General features: G+C 46.1%; 1 protein-coding gene across 6 annotated transcripts in view; it reads right to left on the bottom strand.

Annotated features, from left to right (window-relative positions):
• Nucleotides 1-4,936: 4,936 nt before the first annotated feature.
• Nucleotides 4,937-22,711, bottom strand: part of SNUPN (snurportin 1) — a 42,230-nt gene continuing 24,455 nt past the window's right edge. For all 6 annotated transcript variants that reach the window (XM_004758463.3, XM_004758465.3, XM_004758467.3 and 3 more), the window contains 6 exons: nucleotides 16,257-16,361; nucleotides 14,460-14,556; nucleotides 12,511-12,608; nucleotides 9,518-9,592; nucleotides 7,905-7,985; nucleotides 4,937-5,531 (listed from right to left, as the gene is read on the bottom strand). In XM_004758463.3, coding sequence (XP_004758520.1) covers nucleotides 5,211-5,531; nucleotides 7,905-7,985; nucleotides 9,518-9,592; nucleotides 12,511-12,608; nucleotides 14,460-14,556; nucleotides 16,257-16,361 — 777 coding nt within the window. In that variant the 3' untranslated portion in view covers nucleotides 4,937-5,210. The remainder of the gene's footprint in view (nucleotides 5,532-7,904; nucleotides 7,986-9,517; nucleotides 9,593-12,510; nucleotides 12,609-14,459; nucleotides 14,557-16,256; nucleotides 16,362-22,711) is intronic.

Below are 22,711 nucleotides of genomic sequence, written 5' to 3'. Positions count from 1 at the left end.
AAAAGAAAAAAATTAATTTGGTTCTAGGGGTGCCTGGGTGGCATAGTCGGTTAAGCGTCAGACTCTTGGTTTCGGCTCAGGTTTTGATCTCAAGGTCGTGATATTTAGCCCTAACAGGTCCGTGCTCAGTGCAGGGTCTGCTTAAAACACTTTCTCCCTCTCCCTCTGCCCCTCCCCCCTGGATGCATATGCATTCTCTAAAATAAATAAATAAAATCTTTAAAAAAAATAAATTTGGGTTTAATCACAGAATCCTAAGACAGGGCAGAACTCAGAAATCAGTGCATCTTACCAAAACAAGCAGTCATACTCTTGCCAAGATCTCAGGGCTTTTGTCTACTTTTCCTGCCCTACATATCACAATGCATAAGACAAATGACCACATCTGCTTAAAAATATGTATTGTGAGGTTTTTGCTCACTTCCTTACTAGAGAGGAAATCTGTAGCTATGAAGATCATTTCTTTCCCTCCTCCGGTGTATGAGAAGTTTTTAAGTTGTCCTTTTAAGCACATTCAGAGAACTAAATATAGTTCTTGTTCTTAGAACTTGCAGCATATCCAACCATCCGTTAGCTGTCCACCACACACTTCCACTCAGCTTCCTCTCCAGGGCCACTCCAGTGACCTCTCCAGGGTCACTCCTCTGTGCAGTAAAGAAAAGGGACTGTCCCTTAAACTGCCTTCTCATTCCAGCTCACCATTTCATTTACCCAGCTGACATTTTAATCCAGGCCAGGCACTGGGGAGCTAAAGATGAGTAAGACCAGGTTTCTGAACCTGAAAGATTTTGCAGTCTAGGGGTGCCTGGGTGGCTCAGTCAGTTAAGTGTCTGCCTTTGGCTCAGGTCATGTTCCTGGGTGTTGGGATAGAGCTCCAAGTTGAGCTCTCTGCTCAGAGGGGAGCGTGTTTCTCCCTTTCCCTCTGCCTGCTGCTCAGCCTTCTTGTGCACGCACACTCTGTCTCTGTCAAATAAATAAATAAAAATCTTTGGGGAAAAAAAAGGAGCTTGCAATCTAATAGAGGGAGTGTGAAGTAAGGAATTTAATGTTGCCAAAGAGAAGTTGTCCTTTACCCTCTTTGGCTCCTAGGAAATAACCTCCAAGTCTTTGAAATGTCCTGAGAAAGTTTCTGTGTTGGCCTGGGGGGGTCTTTGGCCACACCAGTTAGTCTAGCAGTGTGACGGCGGGGGAAAGGAGGACTTTTGATCATGTGTAATCAGTTATACCTCTGGAGAGGCTGGAGACTGAGGTCCACCAACTAGATCCAAATGAAAAGTCTCCAATAAAAACTTGGGACACCAAGGCTCAGGTGAAATTCTCTGGTTGACTGTACTCCCTGAGGACCATCATACACAGGTCCCAGAGACATAAATGCTATCCATGATTCCACTGGGAGAAGGCACCTGGAAGATCCACGTTTGGAACTTTCAGGACTTGGCCCTGTGCATTTCTGCCCTAGGCTAACTAATCTGTTTCCTATCACCGTGACAGACTCTATCCCTAAGTATAACAGCTTTCAGTGCGTTCTGTGAGTTCTTCTGGAGAATTATCAAACCAAAGTATGGTCTCGGGGACTATCCCTAAACTTGGGAGAGAGATATATGCAGTGGGATGGGGAGGGCACAAACATGAGAATGGCTAATTCTACCTGCAGAGGTAAAGTTTCAACCAGGTATCTGCTGAATAGAGTTTTCCAAAGATGTGTAGATATATTTACCAGATGAATGAAATCCGAGTGAGGAGGGACATGGTGGTGGGTGTGGAAGGATGTAACATGAAACACATGTGTTTGTATAAGGAACTGTAGAGCAGATCCCTGGAGAGGAGGCAGTAAAGGAAGGAAGGTAATTTATGAGGCTGGACAGATATACTAAGCCCAGGTCATGAAGAAACTTGCATGGCAGGCTGAGAAGCCTGTAGGCAATGGGAAATCCTTGAAGCAATGCATTTTTAGAAAGGATCACTCTGCCAGTTGTGGCAGGAGTGGATAGGGTGGATGGGGAGGATCGGTGGCAGGAAACTAGGTAAGAAACTCTGGCAGTACTCCAGGATGAGAAAGACTTGAATTAAGGTCTTGGGTCATAGAGGAAATGGAGAAGAGAGAGGTGGAGTTTAAAGGATGTGGTGACTCGCTAGCTGTAAAAGGTAAGAAATGGACAGGAATCATCAGAATACCTACGTTCCTAGCTGGGGTGACTAAATGCTACTAACAATGACAAGGATCCCAGGAAGAGAGCAGGACTGAGAGGGACTGTGGGGGAGAGATAATGAGTTCAGTTTGGGACATGCCAAGTTTGAGAGGTGACTGGGAGATTGGCTGGTAAGGAGTTAGATATATAGATAGGGCTAGAGTTCATGGAAGGCATCAGCAAATACACAGTTGAAGTCAGAAAAGAGAAAGGCTGGGAAATGTCCCTTATATTTGGAAAAGAGGGGACCAGCAGTCCCTTGATGAGAGCACTCAAAAGTGATAGGAACAGAAGTCAGATTTCTGACACGAGTGTGAAGTGAACTAGTGAAAAAGCAGTGATTATAGACAAACTGTTATCAAACACAAGGGAATTAGGATGACACCAACTCTTTGATGCAGGCATTAGAACCCAGCTTGGCTTTCTGAGTCAACAGTAAAACAACTAAGACTGCTTACTTTGCAGCAACTGGTTGAAAAGCCTAGTCTTTTCCAGGTGCGTGCGTTCCAGTGGCACTTGAGATGACATAGGTGATCTCAACTAGTAGTCCTTAGCTAACTCATGCCAAGCTGGCCCTCTAGCCAAGGCAAGTGGGGTAGGCCACGAGCGATGCTATCAGCTAGGATCCTTTAGTTGCAAGCCCAGAAATCAGTTCTGGCTAATTTAAGCAAGATAGAATTTACTGGGTGTTCATTGGTTTAACAGCAAGAACAAGCAACACTCTTTACCCTTCCAAGGGCAAAATAAATGAATTCCAGCAGATTCACTTTCTTTGTTCCTCTGCTCAGGATTACAGATTCTTGGTGAGGAGTGTGTGACTGGTCCATCTTGAGTCATGAGCCTGATGTTTGGCTGAAGGAGGGGAGTTCCCCTAGATGACAGCTCCACCAGACCACACATACTGCATGGGGAAGAGATCATCCCACAAAAAAGAAACTGTTCACTATTCGGAAGGGTGGCCAGAAAGCTAATATCAAATCACAACAACTTATTGATGTAGCCATCTTTGAAAGAGGTGGCAAGAGGTGGTTTTACAATTCATAAGAAATACGACCAGAAGACACGCCATTCAGTGATTGATCATATTGGCTCCTCTGAAGGGGCACTCCTCTGAAATATATACTTCAAGCTATCGTTGAACAATATCAAGCTATGCTTGGCAATAAGTTTGCCTGGTATGTTCTGTGGCTCCTGCATCTCTCTCCTAAGAGTGTCCTTTTGTGGAAGTAGTCTCTCCAGACTGGCTTATTTCTGAGCAGAGCCCAGCCAAGTCTCTACTGATACAAGCTAGCATGCCCAACTCCTGAAATGATGCAGTTGGCTTGCTGAGAGCACAGACCAGTGCATTCTTCTTGGGGAGATCATGCAGCATCTAGGCAGCTGACAGCATGCTTCTTGGCAACAGGAATACAATGCTCCCGTTGCAGAACTGACCGGAATTCAGAAAAGAGCATATTGGTGTAGGCATGCCTCAATCTGCAGCCAGCAGGATCATTATGGGGGTGGGAAGGGTTGTCTTCCTTCTCTGATTTTTATAGAATCAGCTCAAGCAGCTCTGTAAGAGCCCAGCGTTGAGGCTAGCTCCACTGGTGTGCTGCATTTGTGTCATCGGGCTCCACTTAACCACAACTTCTGCCCAGATCTGTTCCCAGAATTAACACAAAGGAACCAACTGCCAGTCAAACAAAGATCTGACCTGCATGCCTCCAATATTTTGTCCACAGGACACCAGCTAGTATTGCTGGAGTGAAATAGCAAACTCTTTTTGTCCAATAAAAGAAATCCTAGAAAGGTGGAAAGCAGTGTGAGCTGCAGATTGAGGTCATGGGAAATGGGACACATTTCCTGAACACAGAACAGAAATGAATTGGTTGGTTTTAGACGCTATCTTCCACGCCACTGCTGCCAAAGAGCCCTAGTTTACAAATCTGAATGGATCTGGCCTGCTCAAAGTTCTTCTATGGCATAAAATCCAAAACCTGATACCCAGGCCTACCTCTCTCTCTCCAGCCTCTTCCTGGGCATCTCCCAAACCCTCATTTAAGTCTGAGCCAAGCTGAACCTGTTTCAGGTCCCAGAGCGAGTCTGGCCTGCTCCAGAGGGAGCAGCTGCATACCCTCCAGCCTCTGTGACAAACTCCTGCTCTCCTCCTGTTCTGCTTGTCCCTGGAGCACTTTCAATCCTGCCCTCAGCCTCAGTCTAACTCCAGTTTCCTCTATGGTTAGAGCTCGTGCCCTCTGCTATCCTGCCCCAGGCTCTCTGCATCTTTCAGCCCTAAAGCAATCTTCTCACCTTCCTGCTGGTGGGTTCCTTTCCTCCACTGGATTGTTAATCTGCAGGGCAGAGTCTGAGTCCTATCTATCTCCACAACCCCCTTTATCTACATCACTGCTGGCCCAGCACAAGGCTTATCTTCTGGAAGGCTCAATGTTTGTTGAAGTTGTGAATGAACTCCATTTGCATTTTATCTCTGGCATTGTCTAAACCAAAGAAAATCACACTTCTCAGAAGAGGGAACATATTCAAATACCAAGAACTGCAGTTCCTGGTAAGACCTTTTAGAAAATGACGTTAGTAACAGCAGCAACTGGAAACTCAGCAGAATGCTTAAGTGCTAAAAACAGTGAAATGGGCCAAGACTTGAACAGTCATGGTTTAGGTACCTGGGGCAGGGAGGGGGGTTGGGGGGAGAGTCAAGGTTGGGGAGGGTCATGACCAGCTAAAGTTTAAGAACCACAAACAACTTCTTTCGTAAGAATTACCTATATTTACACTGTGAATATCTGGGTTACACTTTTTACAGGAATTACTGCTCAAATCCAAAGACCACCCAATCTGGGAACCTCACTCAATGGTCTGAGCCAGCATTTCTTTTCTGATAGGAGATAAGCTGTATCCAGCTGGAGTGGCTTTGGAAAGTCCACTCAAAAATGAAATAACCTGATATTGTCACTATCTTCCTCCCCAGCCTTCTTTTTGGGACGAAGCACCATCCTGTGATTCCACAAGGAGCCATGCTGTTTAGTTCTCCATGAGGCTCTCAGCGGGGTCCAGGCTACGGGAAGGACTCTTCGGCCTGGGAGTGGACAGGTGTTCCAACTCATAGCGCCCGTTCTCAGATGCCTTGTGTGCAACATTCTCCTTCATGCCTTCCTGGCTTCTTTTATGCTCAATAATCTGCTGGAGCTGGAGCCTGGCGTATTCCGGCTTGGTGGTCAGCGGGCCGGCTGGCATGGCTACGCCAAGAACATCTGACACCATGTAGGGGCGCAGCCAGCCCACCAGAGGAGTGCTTCCAGGGCTATAGTGGGTCTGCTTGTGGTAGAAGAGGAGTCCATCTACCTACAAAAAGGGGAAGCGAGTGACCAAAATGACTTCTGGGCCCCCCTGTTTCCAGAAGAGCCTAGGCACACAGGGGCAGCTCTAGCGGGCCAACTCCCTTTTCTGGATCACTGCCAGAGGGAGAAGAATCCTTGTTTCTCACATGTGCACAATTTCTCTAGATGAAGAAATGGCCTAGTAAATTAAATTTTAGAAAATAAAAACATACATTGCACCTTCTTGTTTACAGGCTGCTTGCTACCCGCTACTTTATCCTCCTGCTCACCATCGAGGGTGTTTAAGAAAAGAGGCTAGGGCTAGTTCTGGGGTCCTCCCTAAAAACACAGTATGGGGGGGCTCAGGTGGCAGAGTCGGTTGAGTGCCTGACTCTTGGTTTCAGCTCAGGTGGTGATCTCAGAGTCATGAGATTGAGCCCCACATGGGGCTCCACGCTCAGTATGGTGTCAGCATGAGATTCTCTCTTCCTTTCCCTCCCTTCCCACTTGGGCTCTCAATCTCTCTAAAATAAATAAATCTTAAAAAGAAAACAAAACAGGGGCACCTGGGTGACTCAGTTAAGCATCTGCCTTTGGCTCGGGTCACAGTCCCAGGGTCCTGGGATGGGGCCTTATATTGGGCTCCCTATTTGATGTGAAGTCTGCTTCTCCCTCTCCCTCTGCCCCTTCCCTGACTTGTGCTCTCTTTCTCTCTCTTACTCACTTTCATTCTCAAGTAAACAAATAAAAATCCTTAAAAAAAAATTTAAAAATTAAAAAAATAAGTAAAACTAAATAAAAATAAAAACACAGTATGAAGCTGAAATTCAACTTGAGCCCAGGTCTTCTGTCCCCAGATTCCATGCATTTTTCACCACTCAGATGTCTCTGTAATGGGGAATGTATTCCACACAGGGAACAAAGCAGGGGAACTGGACAGGCCTCTCCAAGACACTGGACTGCTGAGCACAGGGGAAACAGGCTGTCAGGAAGCTCTGTTCCCTATGCCATTGTTGGTTGCCACACCTCCCCCTAAATTGTCTGCGAGCTATGTTCTGGGAAACTCAGTTTTTCTCAACGGGAAGACCTCCTACAGTCCCACATTTTCTTTTCCACGATTCAGTGACTCATCTCTAAAAAGCATTTATTGTCACCGGGGCATACGGATTATAAATAAAGATGGTGTTCTTACCACCTTCTTAATTGACTCCCAGAAATGAAGGCAACTTGGCCTTTGCCATTTCCTCATTTGGGAAGCTGTGATCCTTTTTTTTTCTTTTTTTAAGATTTTATTTATTTGTTTGACAGAGAGAGAGATTAGAAGGAGGCAGAGAGGCAGGCAGAGGGAAAGGAGGAAGCACGTTCCCTGCTGAGCAGAGAGCCCAATATGGGGCTCGATCCCAGGATCCTGAGACCATGACCTGAGCCTAAGGCATAGGATTAACCCACTGAGCCACCCAGGTGCCCTGGGAGCTGTGACCCCTTTAGCAAAATATTGGGTTCAAGCAAATTCTTTTTTTTTTTTTTTTAAAGATTTTATTTATTTATTTGACAGAGAGAGAGATCACAAATAGGCAGAGAGGTGTGGGGGCGGGGGCAGGGAAGCAGGCTCCTGGCTGAGCAGAGAGCCCGATGCGGGGCTTGATCCCAGGACCCTGAGATCATGACCTGAGCTGAAGGCAGAGGCTTAACCCACTGAGCCACCCAGGAGCTCCAAGTTCAAGCAAATTCTTGTGGGTGACTAGGAAAAATTTTAAAGGTTGTGAGGGGCAAAGAAAAGTTTTTGTGCTGAGCCTGGAGACGGTAACTGCAGGTTCTAAGGATGACAAAAGACTGCCCAGGACTGAGGAGATTCTAGGGACGTGAGACCAGTGCTAAACTGGGGAAGTTCTGGACAAACTGGACAGGCTGGTCACCCTGCTCTCAGCCACTGCTCAGCAAGCACCACCACCCCAGGGACCATCTGTCTTGGGAGGGAGGATAAGAGTTCATCCCCCCCTTGGTCTGTCAGTCACAGAAGCCCTCAACTCTATCCACAGCTATGGCAGTCAAACAAGCGACCTGGCTCTCAGGTTCATAGCAGAAAAGAGGTACCCAAGAAGGACCTAGGAATGGAAGGAAGCCTTGTCCCTAACTGTGCCCCCACCTTTCCATCTATACAATGAGGGGTGTAGATGAGCTTTCCTTCCAGGGCCCTTCCAGCTCTGGCATTCTGACTTATCTAGTCGGGCAGAGCTGAGGTTTTGAAGGGCAGTGGCACATCTTTCCCAGGAATCAGCTTCCAGCCCTTCTCTGATGCTCTGACACAGCAAAGTCAGAGGATATCTGAAGAGTCTACATGACCAAGCTTCCCTGCGTCCTGCAGTCTCATCAGCGCAGTAAGGACAAAGGTGGTTACCTCAAAAGGGAAATCCATAGACAGCACCTTACATAGGCTCTCCGGAGTACAAGGGAAATTCTTTAGTCCGACAAATTTAAACTAAAATAAATTAGAGCAAAGAATTAGTACATGTTACAAATAATATTGGTTCCAGCAAGTGAAACTGTATTAAAGAAGAAAAGTTCAGTCTCATCCTTCCCTACCCACCCCCACCCTCTGAATTACTGGGTTGTTAATTCTCAACCTTGCTTTAGCCACAAGAATCACCAAGGGAACTCTTAAAAATCACTCAAGTCCAGGCCCCACCCCAAGATTCTGACTGAATTGGCCTGGGATGAGTCCCAGGCATTTTTTCTTTCTTTCTTTTTTTTCTTTAAAGCTATCCAGTTGATTCTGACACACAACCAGGACTGAGAACCACTGTCCTGTGCTAGATTTAGGGACCATATGTTATTCTTGAAGCCATATGACAGTCCTAAGAAGGGCTAGTACAGCTCCTTTCATATCAGCATGGATTTTTAGCCTGAACAAAAAGTGTAACAAAGTGATTAGGACTAAAACTCTAAAGTCAGATTGGTTGGGTTTCACTCCCAATTTTGCATCATTTCATCTGTATATATCTCTGCTTTCCCATCTATGAAATAGGATAATAAAAGTATCTCCCTCATAGGATCGTTGCACAGGTTTAGTGGAATAATACATGCAGAGCTCTTAGAACATTTCAGACACAGCTGCTCCCATGCTCCCCTTCCTCATATATGTTCTTCCAGGACCTTCCTGGTAACATCACTGATGCTGACCTGTCCTGTAATTGGTTATCCAAATGCCTTTAAAAGTGTTGTAAGCAATCCAAGCAAATGCCAATCTACAGGGCTTTGCTAATAAAATGCCCTGAACGTAGCTGTTGCATATTTAATTGCTGAGTGGGTAGCAAAGACACAGGGGCTGGCATCCTGGGCTGTGGGACCTTGGGGAAGGCAGTCCCCTCTCTGAGCTTACATCCTCATCTGTCAAATGAGGCAGCTGACTAGATGAGGTCACTCTCAGCTTAGATACAAGAACAGAAGTTCTCAAAGTGTGGTCTGTGGACTAGCAGCAGCAGCAACACTCCCCAGAGTTAGAAATGCAAATCCTCAGGCTCACCCTGACCTACTGAATCAGAAACTCCAAAGGGCATCTATGTTTACCAGGCCTCCGGATACTGCTGACAATGCTACAGTTTGAGAACCACTATACTAGAGCTCTAAAGAGCATTATTAATAAAAGCAGTTACTAGCATTTTATATCAACTATCATTTTATATTTATTGAGTGACTACCATAAGCATCATGTTAGGAGAACATGCACACTTCACATCCCTTGGTTCTTAGAACAACCCTGTAAAGCGGGTGTTATTAACCCTATTACACAGATGGAGAAACTAAGGCCAAATTAGATTATCAACTTTAGCTAGTAATTGTTAAAGCCAAAACTGGTTCAGATGTGAAAGGCTGGTAAGCCCACATCCTTCCCATTGTGCCATGCTACCTCAACAACAAGATAATTTCATTCATAATGATTATATTTAGATAAGAGAACAATCCAAACCAACCCCCCCTAAAGAATCCTACAGTCCTAACACCAGGCCTTACAGGATTGAGCTTGGTTTTCTCTCCCAGTCCTTCTTCTGGTAGCTTTGAATGCATCCAGTAGAACCGGAAATCAGTCTGCCACAGAGAAGGGAAACAGAAAGATGAAATGCTGCTCATTTCAAACTATAACATGAACAAAACTCCCCATTCTAAATAGCCACCTAATTTTTAGAGACCTAAGCCCCTCTATCATTACCCTCATTATTCCTTAAAATACTGCCATAAGGTCAGGAATATGTTTATAAAATCTTGAAGATTTTTTAATTTTATTTTATTTACTTATTTGACAGAGATCACAAGTAGGCAGAGAGGCAGGCAGAGAGAGGAGGAAGCAGGCTCCCCGCTGAGCAGAGAGCAAGATGTGGGGCTCGATCCCAGGACCCTGGGATCATGACCTGAGCCAAAGGCCGAGGCTTTAACCCACTGAACCACCCAGGCGCCCCTGAAGATTTTTTTCTTAAAACCCAGTAAAGTTTTTTTTTTTTAAAGGATTTTTATTTTATTTATTTATTTTAAAAAATTGTTTTTAAAAAGATTTTATTTATTTATTTGACAGAGAAAGAGAGACAGGTAGGCAGAGAGACAGGCAGAGAGAGGGGGAAGCAGACTCCCTGCTGAGCAAAGAGCACGATGTGGGGCTTGATCCCAGGAGCCTGGGATCATGACCAGAGCCAAAGGCAGAGGCTTTAACCCACTGAGCCACCCAGGTGCCCTGCCAGTAAGGTTTTTTAATAGTAGTCGAGCCAACATATATCACTGAAGGCCTACTTGGTGTCAGGCTCCATGCTAAGGACTTTATGCACATCATTATTAACCCTCAACCACACTCTGAGAGTTGGATTATGATTATCTCTATTCTACAGTTGAGGACTCTGAGGCCCACAGAGATTGTATCATTTCCCCACAGAAAATACAAGGTGACCCTGTACTCTAACTCCAAAGCACATTATGTTAACATCTGTTTTATTTTAATTCTGAGGATTAGAAACTACTTTGTAGGGCACCTGGGTAGCTCAGTGGGTTAAAGCCTCTGCCTTCGGCTCAGGTCATGATCCCAGGGTCCTGGGATCGAGCCCCACATCAGGCTCTCTGCTCGGTGAGGAGCCTGCTTCCTCCTCTCTCTCTGCCTGCCTCTCCACCTACTTGTGATCTCTGTCAAATAAATAAATAAAATCTTTAAAAAAAAAAAAAAAGAAAAGAAACTACTATGTAGTTGTAACTTCTTATAAACTATTTTATTTTCTGAATTCCTGATGCCTTTTGTTTCTTGTACATTATTTTGCTTTTAAAAATTAAAAAAAGTCTGGGGTGCCTGGGTGGCTGTCATTAAGTGTCTGCCTTCAGCTCAGGTCATGATCCTAGCATCCTGGGATCAAGCCCTGCATCAGGCTCCCTGTTCTGCAGGAAGACTGCTTCTCCCTCTCCCACTCCCCCTGCTTATGTTCCCTTTCTCGCTGTATCTCTCTCTGTTAAATAAATAAAAACTTAAAAAAAATTTTTTTAAGAAGTCTATTCTATATATTATAGAAATACAGGTAATTTTATTTATTTTTAAGGATTTTATTTATTTGAGAGAGAGAGCGTGTACATGTGGTGTGCACAGAAGCAGGAGGCAGGGCAGACGGAGAAGCAGGTTCCTTGCTGAGCAGGAAGCCTGACATGAGGCTCAATCCCAGGACCACAGGATCATGACCTGAGCCTAAGGCAGACGCTTAGCCAGCTGAGCCACCCAGGCGCCCCGAAATAAAGGTAATTCTAGTAACCAAATTTACAGGTTGTGAATACATGTTATGAAATATCCTTCAGCAAAATTAAAGGAAAATATGTTCAACACTGATTTTATGAGGTCTGAGTTTTAGGTGTGTCTCTGCTCTAGAGCAAGGTACTTACCATCTGTGGCTCTCAGCTTCCCATGCCTATATGTGAGGAATGACAACAGCACTCACCTTAGAGTGTCGTTATAAGGGCTTCAGTGAGATAGTGCTCAAACGTGCTTGGCAATGCAAGTCTTAGCTATTATTGTTAGGACAATGCATGTTTTCGAATTCTGTGGCACCACCAACTAGCCTCGTACTTTCGGAAACCATGCTCTGGCTCATGGCTACAGAAAGCAGCAGCCTATGGTGACAACCTGCGATTCACACTTGGGCCTACATGAGGATGGTCCTGAAGCTTGTTAAAATGTGAGCTGACCCCAGAGTCTCAGATTCATAAGGTCTGCCAATTTGCATTTCTAACCACAGTGAGAAGGACTGTGATAAACTAATTGACAGGGAGGACAAAAAAATCACCACTAGACAACTGAGACAATGTTGCGGGAGTGTTGGGAACAGAAATGGAGTCTAAGGAGTTGACCCAGCTTCACTCCAGGGTCTGCGACTGTCACTCATAGGAATCGCCAATCTCAGAAAAACCTTGGGGGAAGGTGAAACTTGAGGGGACAATATTGGGGGGGTTCTCCTCATTCGGAAAATCTCCTTCCAGAACTGGCCCCTCAGAGATTCGAGCCATTGTGTCATACGAAGGAGGCCCTGCTGTTTTCAGGGTCAGGATGTGGTTGGCAAGACAGCGGAGCTGGCTGGAGACTCTCTGATGGTGACTTAATTCCACCTTCTCTTCCTTGCGCAGCCTGCACAAGGTGGCATCCCTGTTGCCCACAGTCTTCCCTGCCAGCAATCCTCCTCTACTCTGGAGAGAGGGGAGGGGGCGGCTGCAACTTTTACAAAGTCCCAGCCTACCCCCTCTGCTCCGTTTCACTCTTTCCTCCCCTCAAGATTGCTGTACTTCCCTTAGTTCCTCCTACTTCTTCTTTTTTTTTTTTAAACGAAGCTAATTTAAACACAAAGATACAAGGAACATTAGATAATGTTCTTGATATACCACATCCTGTGCACACATAGAAGCTGGTCACGTACCAAACCCACATGCGTAGTCACTTTCCTGGGAGGAGAGGAGAAAACAGGGGAAGACGCGAGGAGAGGACCCGTCCTTACCTGGCAATCATAAAAAGGGTGTCCCCGCCAGCACATCACATCCAGAACGTAGTAGGTCTGGTTCACCTCACTATAAATGCAGTCCAGAATGGTGTAGTCTGGGGACACAGAGCAGAAAGTGAGTACCGGGTGCCCGTTCCAATCAGACTTCATTAGAGAGAAAGGTGTTTTTTTTTTTTTTTTTAAGATTTTATTTATTTATTTGACAGAGACACAGCGAGAGAGGGAACCCAAGCAGGGGGAGTGGGAGAGGGAGAAGCAGGCCTCCCGTGAAGCAGGGAGCCTGATGCAGGTCCCGATCCTGGAACCCCGGGATCATGACCTTAGCTAAAGGTAGATGCTCAATGACTAAGCCACCCACGCACCCCAGGGAGAAAGTTCTTCTTGGCCCTTTCTTGCTCCTGGTACTGCTGAAGGGTGATGTGAGCAGGACAGCATGAAAGAGATCAAGGCGACCCTTAAGCCAGGTGGGAATTCTAAACTTTTAGATAAACTGGGACATTTACTCATCTTAGGAAAGCTCCAATCCAAAAGCAAGCCATCTTCCATTTTAATTTACATGCACTTTGAGTTCCTATCATAGGTGGTGTGTTCTGTGGGGAATATTAACTCTAAGTAGTCCCTGCCTTTAAGGAACTTACAATCTAGGTAAAGAGATAAGATGATCACAGAGAAAAAGAACCAAGAGTGGAACTGTACCACACAAACTAAGAGCAACAGGAATTCCAGAAGAGGGAGACTAAAGAAGCAGGAAATGCTTCACGGAAGAGATAGCATGGAAGAGATGTAGTTTTCCGGGATCAGAGGATTAAAACAACAGGGCAGAAGGGAGGTGGGAGGGCATTTCAGGCCAGAATACTGACCTGACATGAGGAAAGGCCTCCAGGTTTGAAACGAACTGGCCACATGGGGGTAACAAGCAGGCAAGTGAGCTGACCAGAGCTAGGAGTGGGTGTAAGGAGTAGGGGAAAGACGTGAGGATGGGTGAGCCAAAGGGCACATGTGAGACCCTCTAGAAGCTAACAGGAAAGGCTAGGCTGAGTAACAAGCACATGAAGAACCACCCAGGGAGCCTGAGTCGGCAGGGAAGAGAACAGCGTTTCAGGTCCAGCTCTGCCACTTCGATGAATGACTGCCCGCAAATGATTTAACCTCCATGAACTTAGTCTCCTCAGCAGAGCCTAGGTTGGAGAGGCTATGGTTAGAACAATGATAAAGGAGGACAGGGAATTTGGCAGGAAGCCCCAGAAGCAGCTCACCAATTTACACTCGGCATTCCAAGGGACCTCCCCCACCCAAAACTGCATGTGTCACCTTGTAATGGGTGTCCATGGGGAAGGTGTGTCGACTATAATTCAGGGGTTTGTTGCCCAGCAGTCCTCACAGGACTGCATCTGTTCTGTAACTGAGGAGGCCTGACCTTGAAGACGGCCTGAATTCAGTGGATTCAACTTCCTTGAACTTGAAGGAGATGGCCTAAATCTAGAGCTACAGTTTCAAAGGTATACTTTCAAAGTGAGTCTTTAAAGCAAGTAACCAAGGACCTTCCACTGTCTTTTACTAATTACAAAACTTAATAAATAGTGCACCTGGCTGGCTCAGTTGGTAGAACTTGTGACTCTTGACCTTGGGGTCAGGAGTTTGAACCCCTGTTGAGTGCAGAGATTACTTTAAAATATATATTTCTTTCTTTTTTTTTTTTTTTGAAATATTTTATTTATTTGACAGAGCGAGATCATAAGTAGGCAGAGAGGCAGGCAGAGAGAGAAGAGGAGGAAGCAGGCTCCCTGCCAAGCAGAGAGCCCGATGTGGGACTCGATCCCAGGACCCTAGGATCATGACCTGAGCCGAAGGCAGAGGCTTAACCCACTGAGCCACCCAGGCGCCCTAAAATATATATTTCTAAACACACAAACAAACTGAATAAATAGATAATTTTATGTAGGTACCTTTTGCTGTTGTTGAATTCCGTCTGTTGCCCCCTGGCAGAAGGGAAGAAAACCTGTTGACACAGTAACCACTCTTGGTGTAGGCACTGGTAGAACCCTGTGTGGAAAGTTACCATTCCCATTAGGCATCAAGGTCTCCTCACCCTCTGCTTCCACAGTCTGCAGGGGTGTCAGGCCCAAAGACGGCTCTCAACTTAGCCCTCCTGCAGCAAAGTGTTTCAACACCCATACCAGACCCAGTGGCTGCAAGAGATAGGGAACTCAAAGCACAGGTGACCTTCTCAGGCCCCCTCCCTCCTTGGGAGCTTTGTACCCTCACTTTGCTGTTGGTCATTAAACCTTGCTTTGCTGCCCACTACTCTGTCTGGTCTACCTCTTCATTCTTCAAAGTGGTGTGACCAAGAACCACAGGCACCGACAGAGAATAAAGTCCTAAAACATTTATAGGGGCTCGTTCAGGATCTGCACCATTGTTAAGGACAACTAACAGATAAAGGTCATCAAACTCCGAAAGGTGGTTCAGATGGAGGTGAAAGGCCTGCGGATCCCCTTACCCAAGAATTCAACACTGCCACAGGATGCAAACAGCAAGAGGTTCTTTATTGTTACGCAGGTGCCTGCGGGTGGTCAGCGCGCACCTGCGGGTGGTCAGCAGCTCCTGCTAGCTGAGCACACCCAGCTGGGGTGGTGCCGGGTTTTTATAGACAGGTACAAACAAGTTTTGGGTGGGGCGCAACTGATTGGTTGACAGTTAGAACTTTTGAAAAAGGCATAAGTGGAGTTTGCTGATTGGCTTTGGGGACCCACGCAGGTGCGCGCAGAGAGAGGCAGGGAGGGGGAACAAGCAGGGGGAAGGTAGGAATGCCATCATGGCGTCTTCTATTATTTCTATAAGCCAAGCAGTTACAGAAGGGCAAAAGAGCAATTAATAAGCAATTAATAACCTAATTTACGCCTAAAAGCCAGCAGTTCACCGAAAAGCAAACAAGCGGTTAGTTATCCTATTTATCTTCTAGGGGAGGGGTCTTTCAGAGGCTCACATGGAGGTCAAATCAGACATCTACAGAGGACCTCTTGATAGATTGGGACTAGAGGAATCCTGACAGCCGCCCCATCCAACACCCTGACCAGCAGGAAGTAGCTTTGAATGGTCGCCACCCTTCTCCCCTAACAGCAGTTAGGGTTACCTCTTCAGAGGGGAGAATGATGAAGGACAGTTGGAAGGCAGACAAGTAGGGTCAAGGGGCCCCTGGCCTAAGAGGAAACCATTCTTTTTTTTTTTTTAAGATTTTATTTATTTATTTGACAGACAGAGATCACAAGTAGGCAGAGAGGCAGGCAGAGAGAGAGGAAGGGAAGTATGCTCCCCAGTGAGCTGAGAGCCCGATGTGGGGCTTGATCCCAGGACTGTGGGATCATGACCTGAGCCGAAGGCAGAGGCTTTAACCCACTGAGCCACCCAGGCGCCCCAAGGAAACCACTCTTGAAAGGATCTTACACCATCCTGGAAGGAGACCTCCACCCTTTCCCATGTTTGGATGACCGGCACAGGGAGGGTTAATCAGATGAAAACAGCCCGCTAACAAGCTTATAAAAACCCTTGGACTTAGAAACCCCAGTGGCAACCCTTTCTGGCCCCCTCCCTCCTTGGGAGCTTTGTGCTCTCACTTTGCTATTGCTCAATAAACCTTGCTTTGATGCTCACCAAAACAAAACAAAAAAAAGGAACACAAAGTGCAAAGAATCCCTCCCGCCACAGACCAGGCATGCTGGGATAGGGAGGAGGCAGCGACTCACCCTGGAGGCCACAATCAGGGCTCTTTTTCCAACAGGGCACACGACCACAATCCATTCCTGCCCCAAATCCGAAGGGACGTCAATTAACCACTCAGACAGCATCAACTAGGAACACAAAAAAAGGCATTAAAAATCATCAGTGGGGGCTCAGGTCATGATCTCAAGGTCCTGGGATCGAGCTCTGCATTGGGCTCTATGCTCAGTGGGGAGCCTGCTTTCCCTTCTCTCTGCCTGCCTCTCTGCCTACATGTGATCTCTGTTTGTCAAATAAATAAATAAAATCTTAAAAAAAAATTATCAGCGGTGGGGTACCCAGCTGGCTCAGTCAGTAGAGCCTGTGACTCTTGATCTCCGGGTTGTGAATTTGAGCAACATGCTGGGTAGAGAGATTACTTAGAAAAATTAAACACTAGGGGCACCTGGGTGGCTCAGTGGGTTAATGCCTCTGTCTTTGGCTCTGGTCATGATCCTGGGGTCCTGGGATCAAGCCCCACATTGGGCTCTCTGCTCAGCGGGGAGCCTGCTCCCCTTCCTCTCTCTCTGCCTGCCTCTCTGCCTACTTGTGATCTCTGTCTGTCAAATAAATAAATAAAATCTTTAAAAAAATTTTAAGAAAAAGAAAAATTAAACCCTAAAGAAAAGAAAATCAACAGGGGTGTGCTGCTGCAATGTTTGCAATGACAAAGAATTCACATCCTATATGTATAGTGAAAATACACACAAGGCTGACTGTAGACCTCTGCCCCACTTGCTCTTAGTTGACTTGTCTCAGCTGATGGGATAGAGGCTGCTCACTGTGAGCTTCAACTTCTCCCCTTATCTTCATTTCCTGCATCCATACCAATTCTTTCTACGTTGCCTCCTGTGTCTGGGTAATGGGACCTTCTTCCTCCCCTTACTTTGTCTGTCTACCTGCCATTCTTATCACTATTCTGTTCCAGGGGCTACACCTCAGAGATGAATGAGGTCCCTGACCTTGAGATGCTCTTAATGTAGATCATCATTTCCGAAACTGGTGACCCCAAATACTGTACAAAGAATGTTGGGAAATCTGCCTTAAGGAAGGGGAGGATGAAGAATGAAATCTTGCTATTTGCAATGACATGGATGGAGCTAGAGTGTATTATGCTAAGTGAAATAAGTCAGAGAAAGACAAATACCATATGATCTCACTCATATGTAGAATTTTAAAAAGAAAACAGAACATATGGGAAGGGGGAAAAGAAAAAAAGGAGAGAGGGGAACAAGCCAGAAGTGACTTTTTTTTAAAGATTTTATTTATTTGACAGAGAGAGAGACAGCCAGAGAGGGAACACAAGCAGGGGGAGTGGCAGAGGGAGAAGCAGGTCCCCTGCAGAGCAGGGAGCCAGATGCAGGGTTTAATTCCAGGACCCTGGGATCATGACCTGAGCTGAAGGCAGACACTTAGGAACTGAGCCGCCCAGGTGCCCCATCCATAATTGACTCTTTTTTTTTTTTAAGATTTTTATTTATTTATTTGATAGAGAGAGATCGCAAGTAGGCAGAGAGAGAGGGGGAAGCAGGCTCCCCGCTGAGCAGAGAGCCTGATGTGGGGCTCAATCCCAGGACCCTGAGATCATGACCTGAGCTGAAGGCAGAGGCTTAAACCACTGAGCCACCCAGGCACCCCTCCATAATTGACTCTTAAGGACAAAGAACAAACTGAGGGATGACAGAGGGAGGTGGGTGGGGGGATGGGCTAGATGGGTGATGGGGATTAGGGAGGGCACCAGTTTTAGTATATGTGCTGCCGAAGCGAGCACTAGGGAGGGCACCAGTGATGAGCACCGGGTGCTACATGGAAGTGACGAATCACTGAATTCTACTCCAGAAACCAAAATTGCACTGTGTGGTAACTAACAAAATTTAAATTAAAAAAAAAAAGGGGGGTGGTGGTGATGGTGTTGAAATGAATTTTGCGAAGATTAACTCATGGCTCACAATTCCTCCCATCTCCACAGAGACCAGCCATCACCGACTCGCCCCCACGGAATCTTTCATCTCTCCTTCCCCTTGGCCCACAAATTGCTCAAGTCCTAATCTTCAAAAACAAAACAAAAATGAAAACCTTTTGTCACTCTGTGTTTCTGTTAAACTATCCCACTTTGTCCTTCTTAAAACGACTTCATATTTCTAGATGCTGCCCTCCCCCACACCCTGACACCCTCAGTCCAGACCTGCTACCCCAAAGCCCTGCCAGAGGCCGTCAGTGACCTGCTTGCTGCCAAGTGTCTCTCTTCCCTTCCCTCCCCCTTACCCACCCCACTCCACTCCTCGTGTGATGCTGCTGGTCACCACCTCCTCATTCTCCTTGACACATGTTCCCTTGGCCATGTGAGCCAGTGCTATTCTTTTTTTTCCCTCCAAACACTCCTCCACACACTCCCCCAAAACACCCAGAGAATCTTCAGGAGGCTGTTTTAGGTTCCCCTTTTCTTTTCTCTTAGATGTTATCTGCTTGGGGCTGGTTGTATCTACTTCTGCATCCTCACCTGCCACTTCTGAAAGGACACCCCCAATTCTCCTTCTGTTCCCCTCTCTCTTTCTTTCTTTTCTTAAGTAAGCTCTACCCCTAACATGGGGCACAAACTCACAACCCCGAGGTCAAGAGTTGCACAGTCCACCGACTGAGCCAGCCAGGTACCCCAATTCTCCCACTTTTTCATCTCCTGACTGCTTTCCTTTCCTCCAGACCTGTATTTCCAGCCGTCCACATGGTATCTCTTTCTCTGCTTGCTCTCTCTATACCTTAACTCTGAGTCCCCAAAACAGGATTTATGGCCTTCAGTCGCCCAAGTATTTTCCATCCCTGAAACTCCCCTCCTTCTCCTTCTGTACCCTGTAGCCCTGTTAATGGTAATACCATTCTCTGTTACCAAATCTCATTTTTTTTTTTTTAAAGATTTATTTATTTGACAGAGAGAAATCACAAGTAGACAGAGAGGCAGCCAGAGAGAGAGAGAGAGAGGGAAGCAGGCTCCCTGCTGAGCAGAGAGCCCGATGCGGGACTCGATCCCAGGATCCTGAGATCATGACCTGAGCCGAAGGCAGCGGCTTAATCCACTGAGCCACCCAGGCGCCCCCAAATCTCATTTTTTTAAAAAGATTTTATTTACTTATTTGTCAGAGAAGGGATCATGACCTGAGCTGAAGACAGACACTTAACTGACTGAGCCACCCAGGCATTCCTCTGTTATCAAATCTTTTTTTTTTTTTAAAGATTTTATTTATTTATTTGACAGACAGAGATCACAAGTAGGCAGAGAAGCAGGCAGAGAGAGAGGAGGAAGCAGGTTCCCTACTGAGTAGAGAGCCTGATGTGGGGCTCGATCCCAGGACCCTGGGATCATGACCTGAGCCGAAGGCAGAGGCTTAACCCACTGAGCCACCCAGGTGCCCCTCTGTTATCAAATCTTAAACTAAACATAGTCAATGTGTCCTTAAAGAATGGTAGTGATACAACACCAAAAGCACAGGTGACAAAACAAAGGATAGATAAATAAGACTATGTCAAAATTTAAAACTTTAGTGCTGCTGCTAATACTATCAAGAAAGTAAAAAGACAATCCACAGAATGGGAGAAAATATTGCAAATTATCTACCTGATAAGAGACTTGTATCTAGAATATATAAAAGAACTCTAAACACTTAATAATAAAAGACAACCCAATTAAAAGATGGGCATAGGTATTTGGGGTGCCTGGGTGGCTCAGTGGGTTAAAGCCTCTGCCTTTGGCTCGGGTCATGATCTCAGGGTCCTGGGATTGAGCCCCACATCTGCTCAGCAAGGGGCCTGCTTCCCTTCCTCTCTCTCTGCCTGCCTCTCTGCCTACTTGTGATCTCTGTCAAATAAATAAATAAAATCTTAAAAAAAAAAAAAAAAAGATGGGCATAGCGGGGCGCCTTGAGTGGCTCACTTGGTCATGCGTCTGACTCTTGATTTTGGCTCAGGTTATGATCTCAGCATCATGAGACTGAGCCCAGTAAGGAGTCTGTTTAAGATTCTCTCTCTCTCTCTCTCCCCTTCTGCCCCTACTCTCTCTTTCTTTCTCTTTCCCTGTCCCCCTCACTTATAAAAACAAAAAAGGGCATAGACATTTCTCCAAAGAAGATATACGAATGGTTAATAAGCACATGAAAAGATGCTTAATATCATTAGTCCATAAGGAAATGGAAATCAAAATCATGAGACACACAGAGCGCCTGGGTGGCTCAGCTGTTGGACATCTGCCTTTGGCGCAGGTCATGATCCCAGGGTCCTGGGTTTGAGCCCTACTTCCAGCTCCCTGCTTCTTCCTCTCCCACTTCCCCTGCTTGTGTCCCCTCTCTCGCTGTGTCTCTCTGTGTCAAATAAATAAATAAAATCTTGAAAAAACAAACAAACCGCGAGACACCACTTCATACCCTCCAGGATGGCTATACTCAAAGGAATGGGCAACAAGAAGCATTGGCAGAGTTGTGGAGATGCTGGAGCCCTGCTCCACTGTTGGCGGGGATGTAAAACACTCTAGTCACTCTGCAAAACAGTCTGGCAGCTCCTCAAAATATTAAATATAGAATGACCATACGCCCTAGGAATTCCATTCCCAGGTATATACCCAAGAGAAATGAAAACATATCCATGCAAAAACTTGTTCGTGACTATCCACGGCAGCATTATTATTCACAACAGCCAGAAAGTGGGAGCAACTCAAATGCCACCACCTGATGGGTAGACCAGCCAAATGCGGGGGATCCGGACAACAGAACATTATCTGGGAATAAAAAGAAATGAAGTTCTCATGCACGTTCCAACACAGATGAACTTGAAAAACCTTATGCTAAATGAAAGAAACCAGACACAAGGAGCACATCTCATATCTCATATGATTCTATTTATAGGAAATATCCAGAAGAGGTGAATCCAGAGAGACAGAAAGTAGATGACTAAGTGCTAAGGGCTAGGGGAAAGGACGAATGGGAGTTGACTGCTGATGGGTATGAAGTTCCTTTTGGGGGTGATGAAATTGTTCTGGAATTAGAGAGTGGCAATGGTTGCACAGTTCCGTGACGACACCAAAAAACACTGAATTGTACCCTGTAAATGTGTGAATTATATGGTATGTTAATTTATCTCGACACGGCTGCTGAAAAAAATGGTAGCTAACATTTGTGGGGCATTTATTATGGGCTCTGGGCTAGGTATTTAGGGTATACTATTTGTTCCAATCCTTCTAACAATCCTGTGAAATAGTACTATAACTATCCCCACTCTACAGATAAGAAACCAAGACTTAGAGCCATTAAGTGACTTGCTCAAGGTCAACAAAGAGCCTGACTTTGAGGTCAGGGGGCATGACTTTAAAGCTTAAACACTTAACCACTTCTCACACTGCCTCTCCTATCCGATCCACTGTTACATTCTATCCATTCATCCTGGCGACACTTCTCACACTCATGACCTCATTTCCTTCACACCTTCACTGCCCTCAGCACGGGCAGCAGATGGTTTTAGCAAAGCTAAGCAACCTACTACAGCCTCTCTCTTCTAGGCCCTCCTATACATGGACATGCGTGTCATACAAAGTCCCAACTCTGTCCCTGGCTCAAAAATTCTCAGTGGTTCCCCATAATGTAAAACATAGTCTACACTCGCGCAGATGTTTCTGCTGTATTCCTTCCCACAGCGCTGTGCTGCTCCATCCTCACTGGCCTGCACTGCTCTCCGCACACCGTATACTCCTCCCACCTCGGGGCTCTTGCTCAGCCTCTTCTTGCTGCCTGGAAGGCCCTGGCATGCTCTGCACCTCTGCCTGTCAATGTCTTACCTCCTCTTGGGGCACCTGGGGGGCTCAGTGGGTTAAGTGGCTGTCTTTGGCTCAGGTTATGATCCCGGGGTCCTGGGATGAGCCCTGCCCCTGTGTCGGGCTTCCCTGCTCAGTGGGGAGTCTGCTTCTCCCTCTGCCTCTCCCTCTGCTCATGTACACACTCTCTCCCTCTCTCAAATAAATAAATAAAATCTTTAAAAAAGAAAAAAGCTGGGGTGCCTGGGTGGCTCAGTGGGTTAAGCCTCTGCCTTTGTTCAGCTCAGTCATGGTCTTGGGGTCCTGGGATTGAGCCCTGCATTGGGCTCTCTGCTCAGCAGGGAGCCTGCCTCCCCCACTCCCTCTGCCTGCCTCTCTACCTCTTTGTCATCTCTCTCTCTGTCAAATAAACAAATAAAATCTTAAAAAAAAAAAAAAAAGGAAAAAGCTGCCTCCTCTTTCAATAACCTTTTCCTGATTTCACAACCTTGCTTCCTTCCTTGCTGTTAGCTAATCTCACTTTCTTACAGCAAAAAACAGAATCTCCACTTATTCCAGTACAGGACCCTTGTCCATCTTCCCACACATGGTCTAGCTTAATACAGAGCAGGGCCTTCAACAATGCTTGCTGAACAGAACGGAACTGTACTT

The sequence above is a fragment of the Mustela putorius genome, unplaced genomic scaffold (genome assembly GCF_011764305.1).
Source record: "Mustela putorius furo isolate JIRA1106 unplaced genomic scaffold, ASM1176430v1.1 tig00003972_pilon_pilon_pilon, whole genome shotgun sequence".
NCBI lineage: Eukaryota > Metazoa > Chordata > Mammalia > Carnivora > Mustelidae > Mustela > Mustela putorius.
The sequence above is the reverse complement of the archived record's forward strand: the minus strand, read 5'-3'. Positions and strand labels throughout refer to the sequence as shown.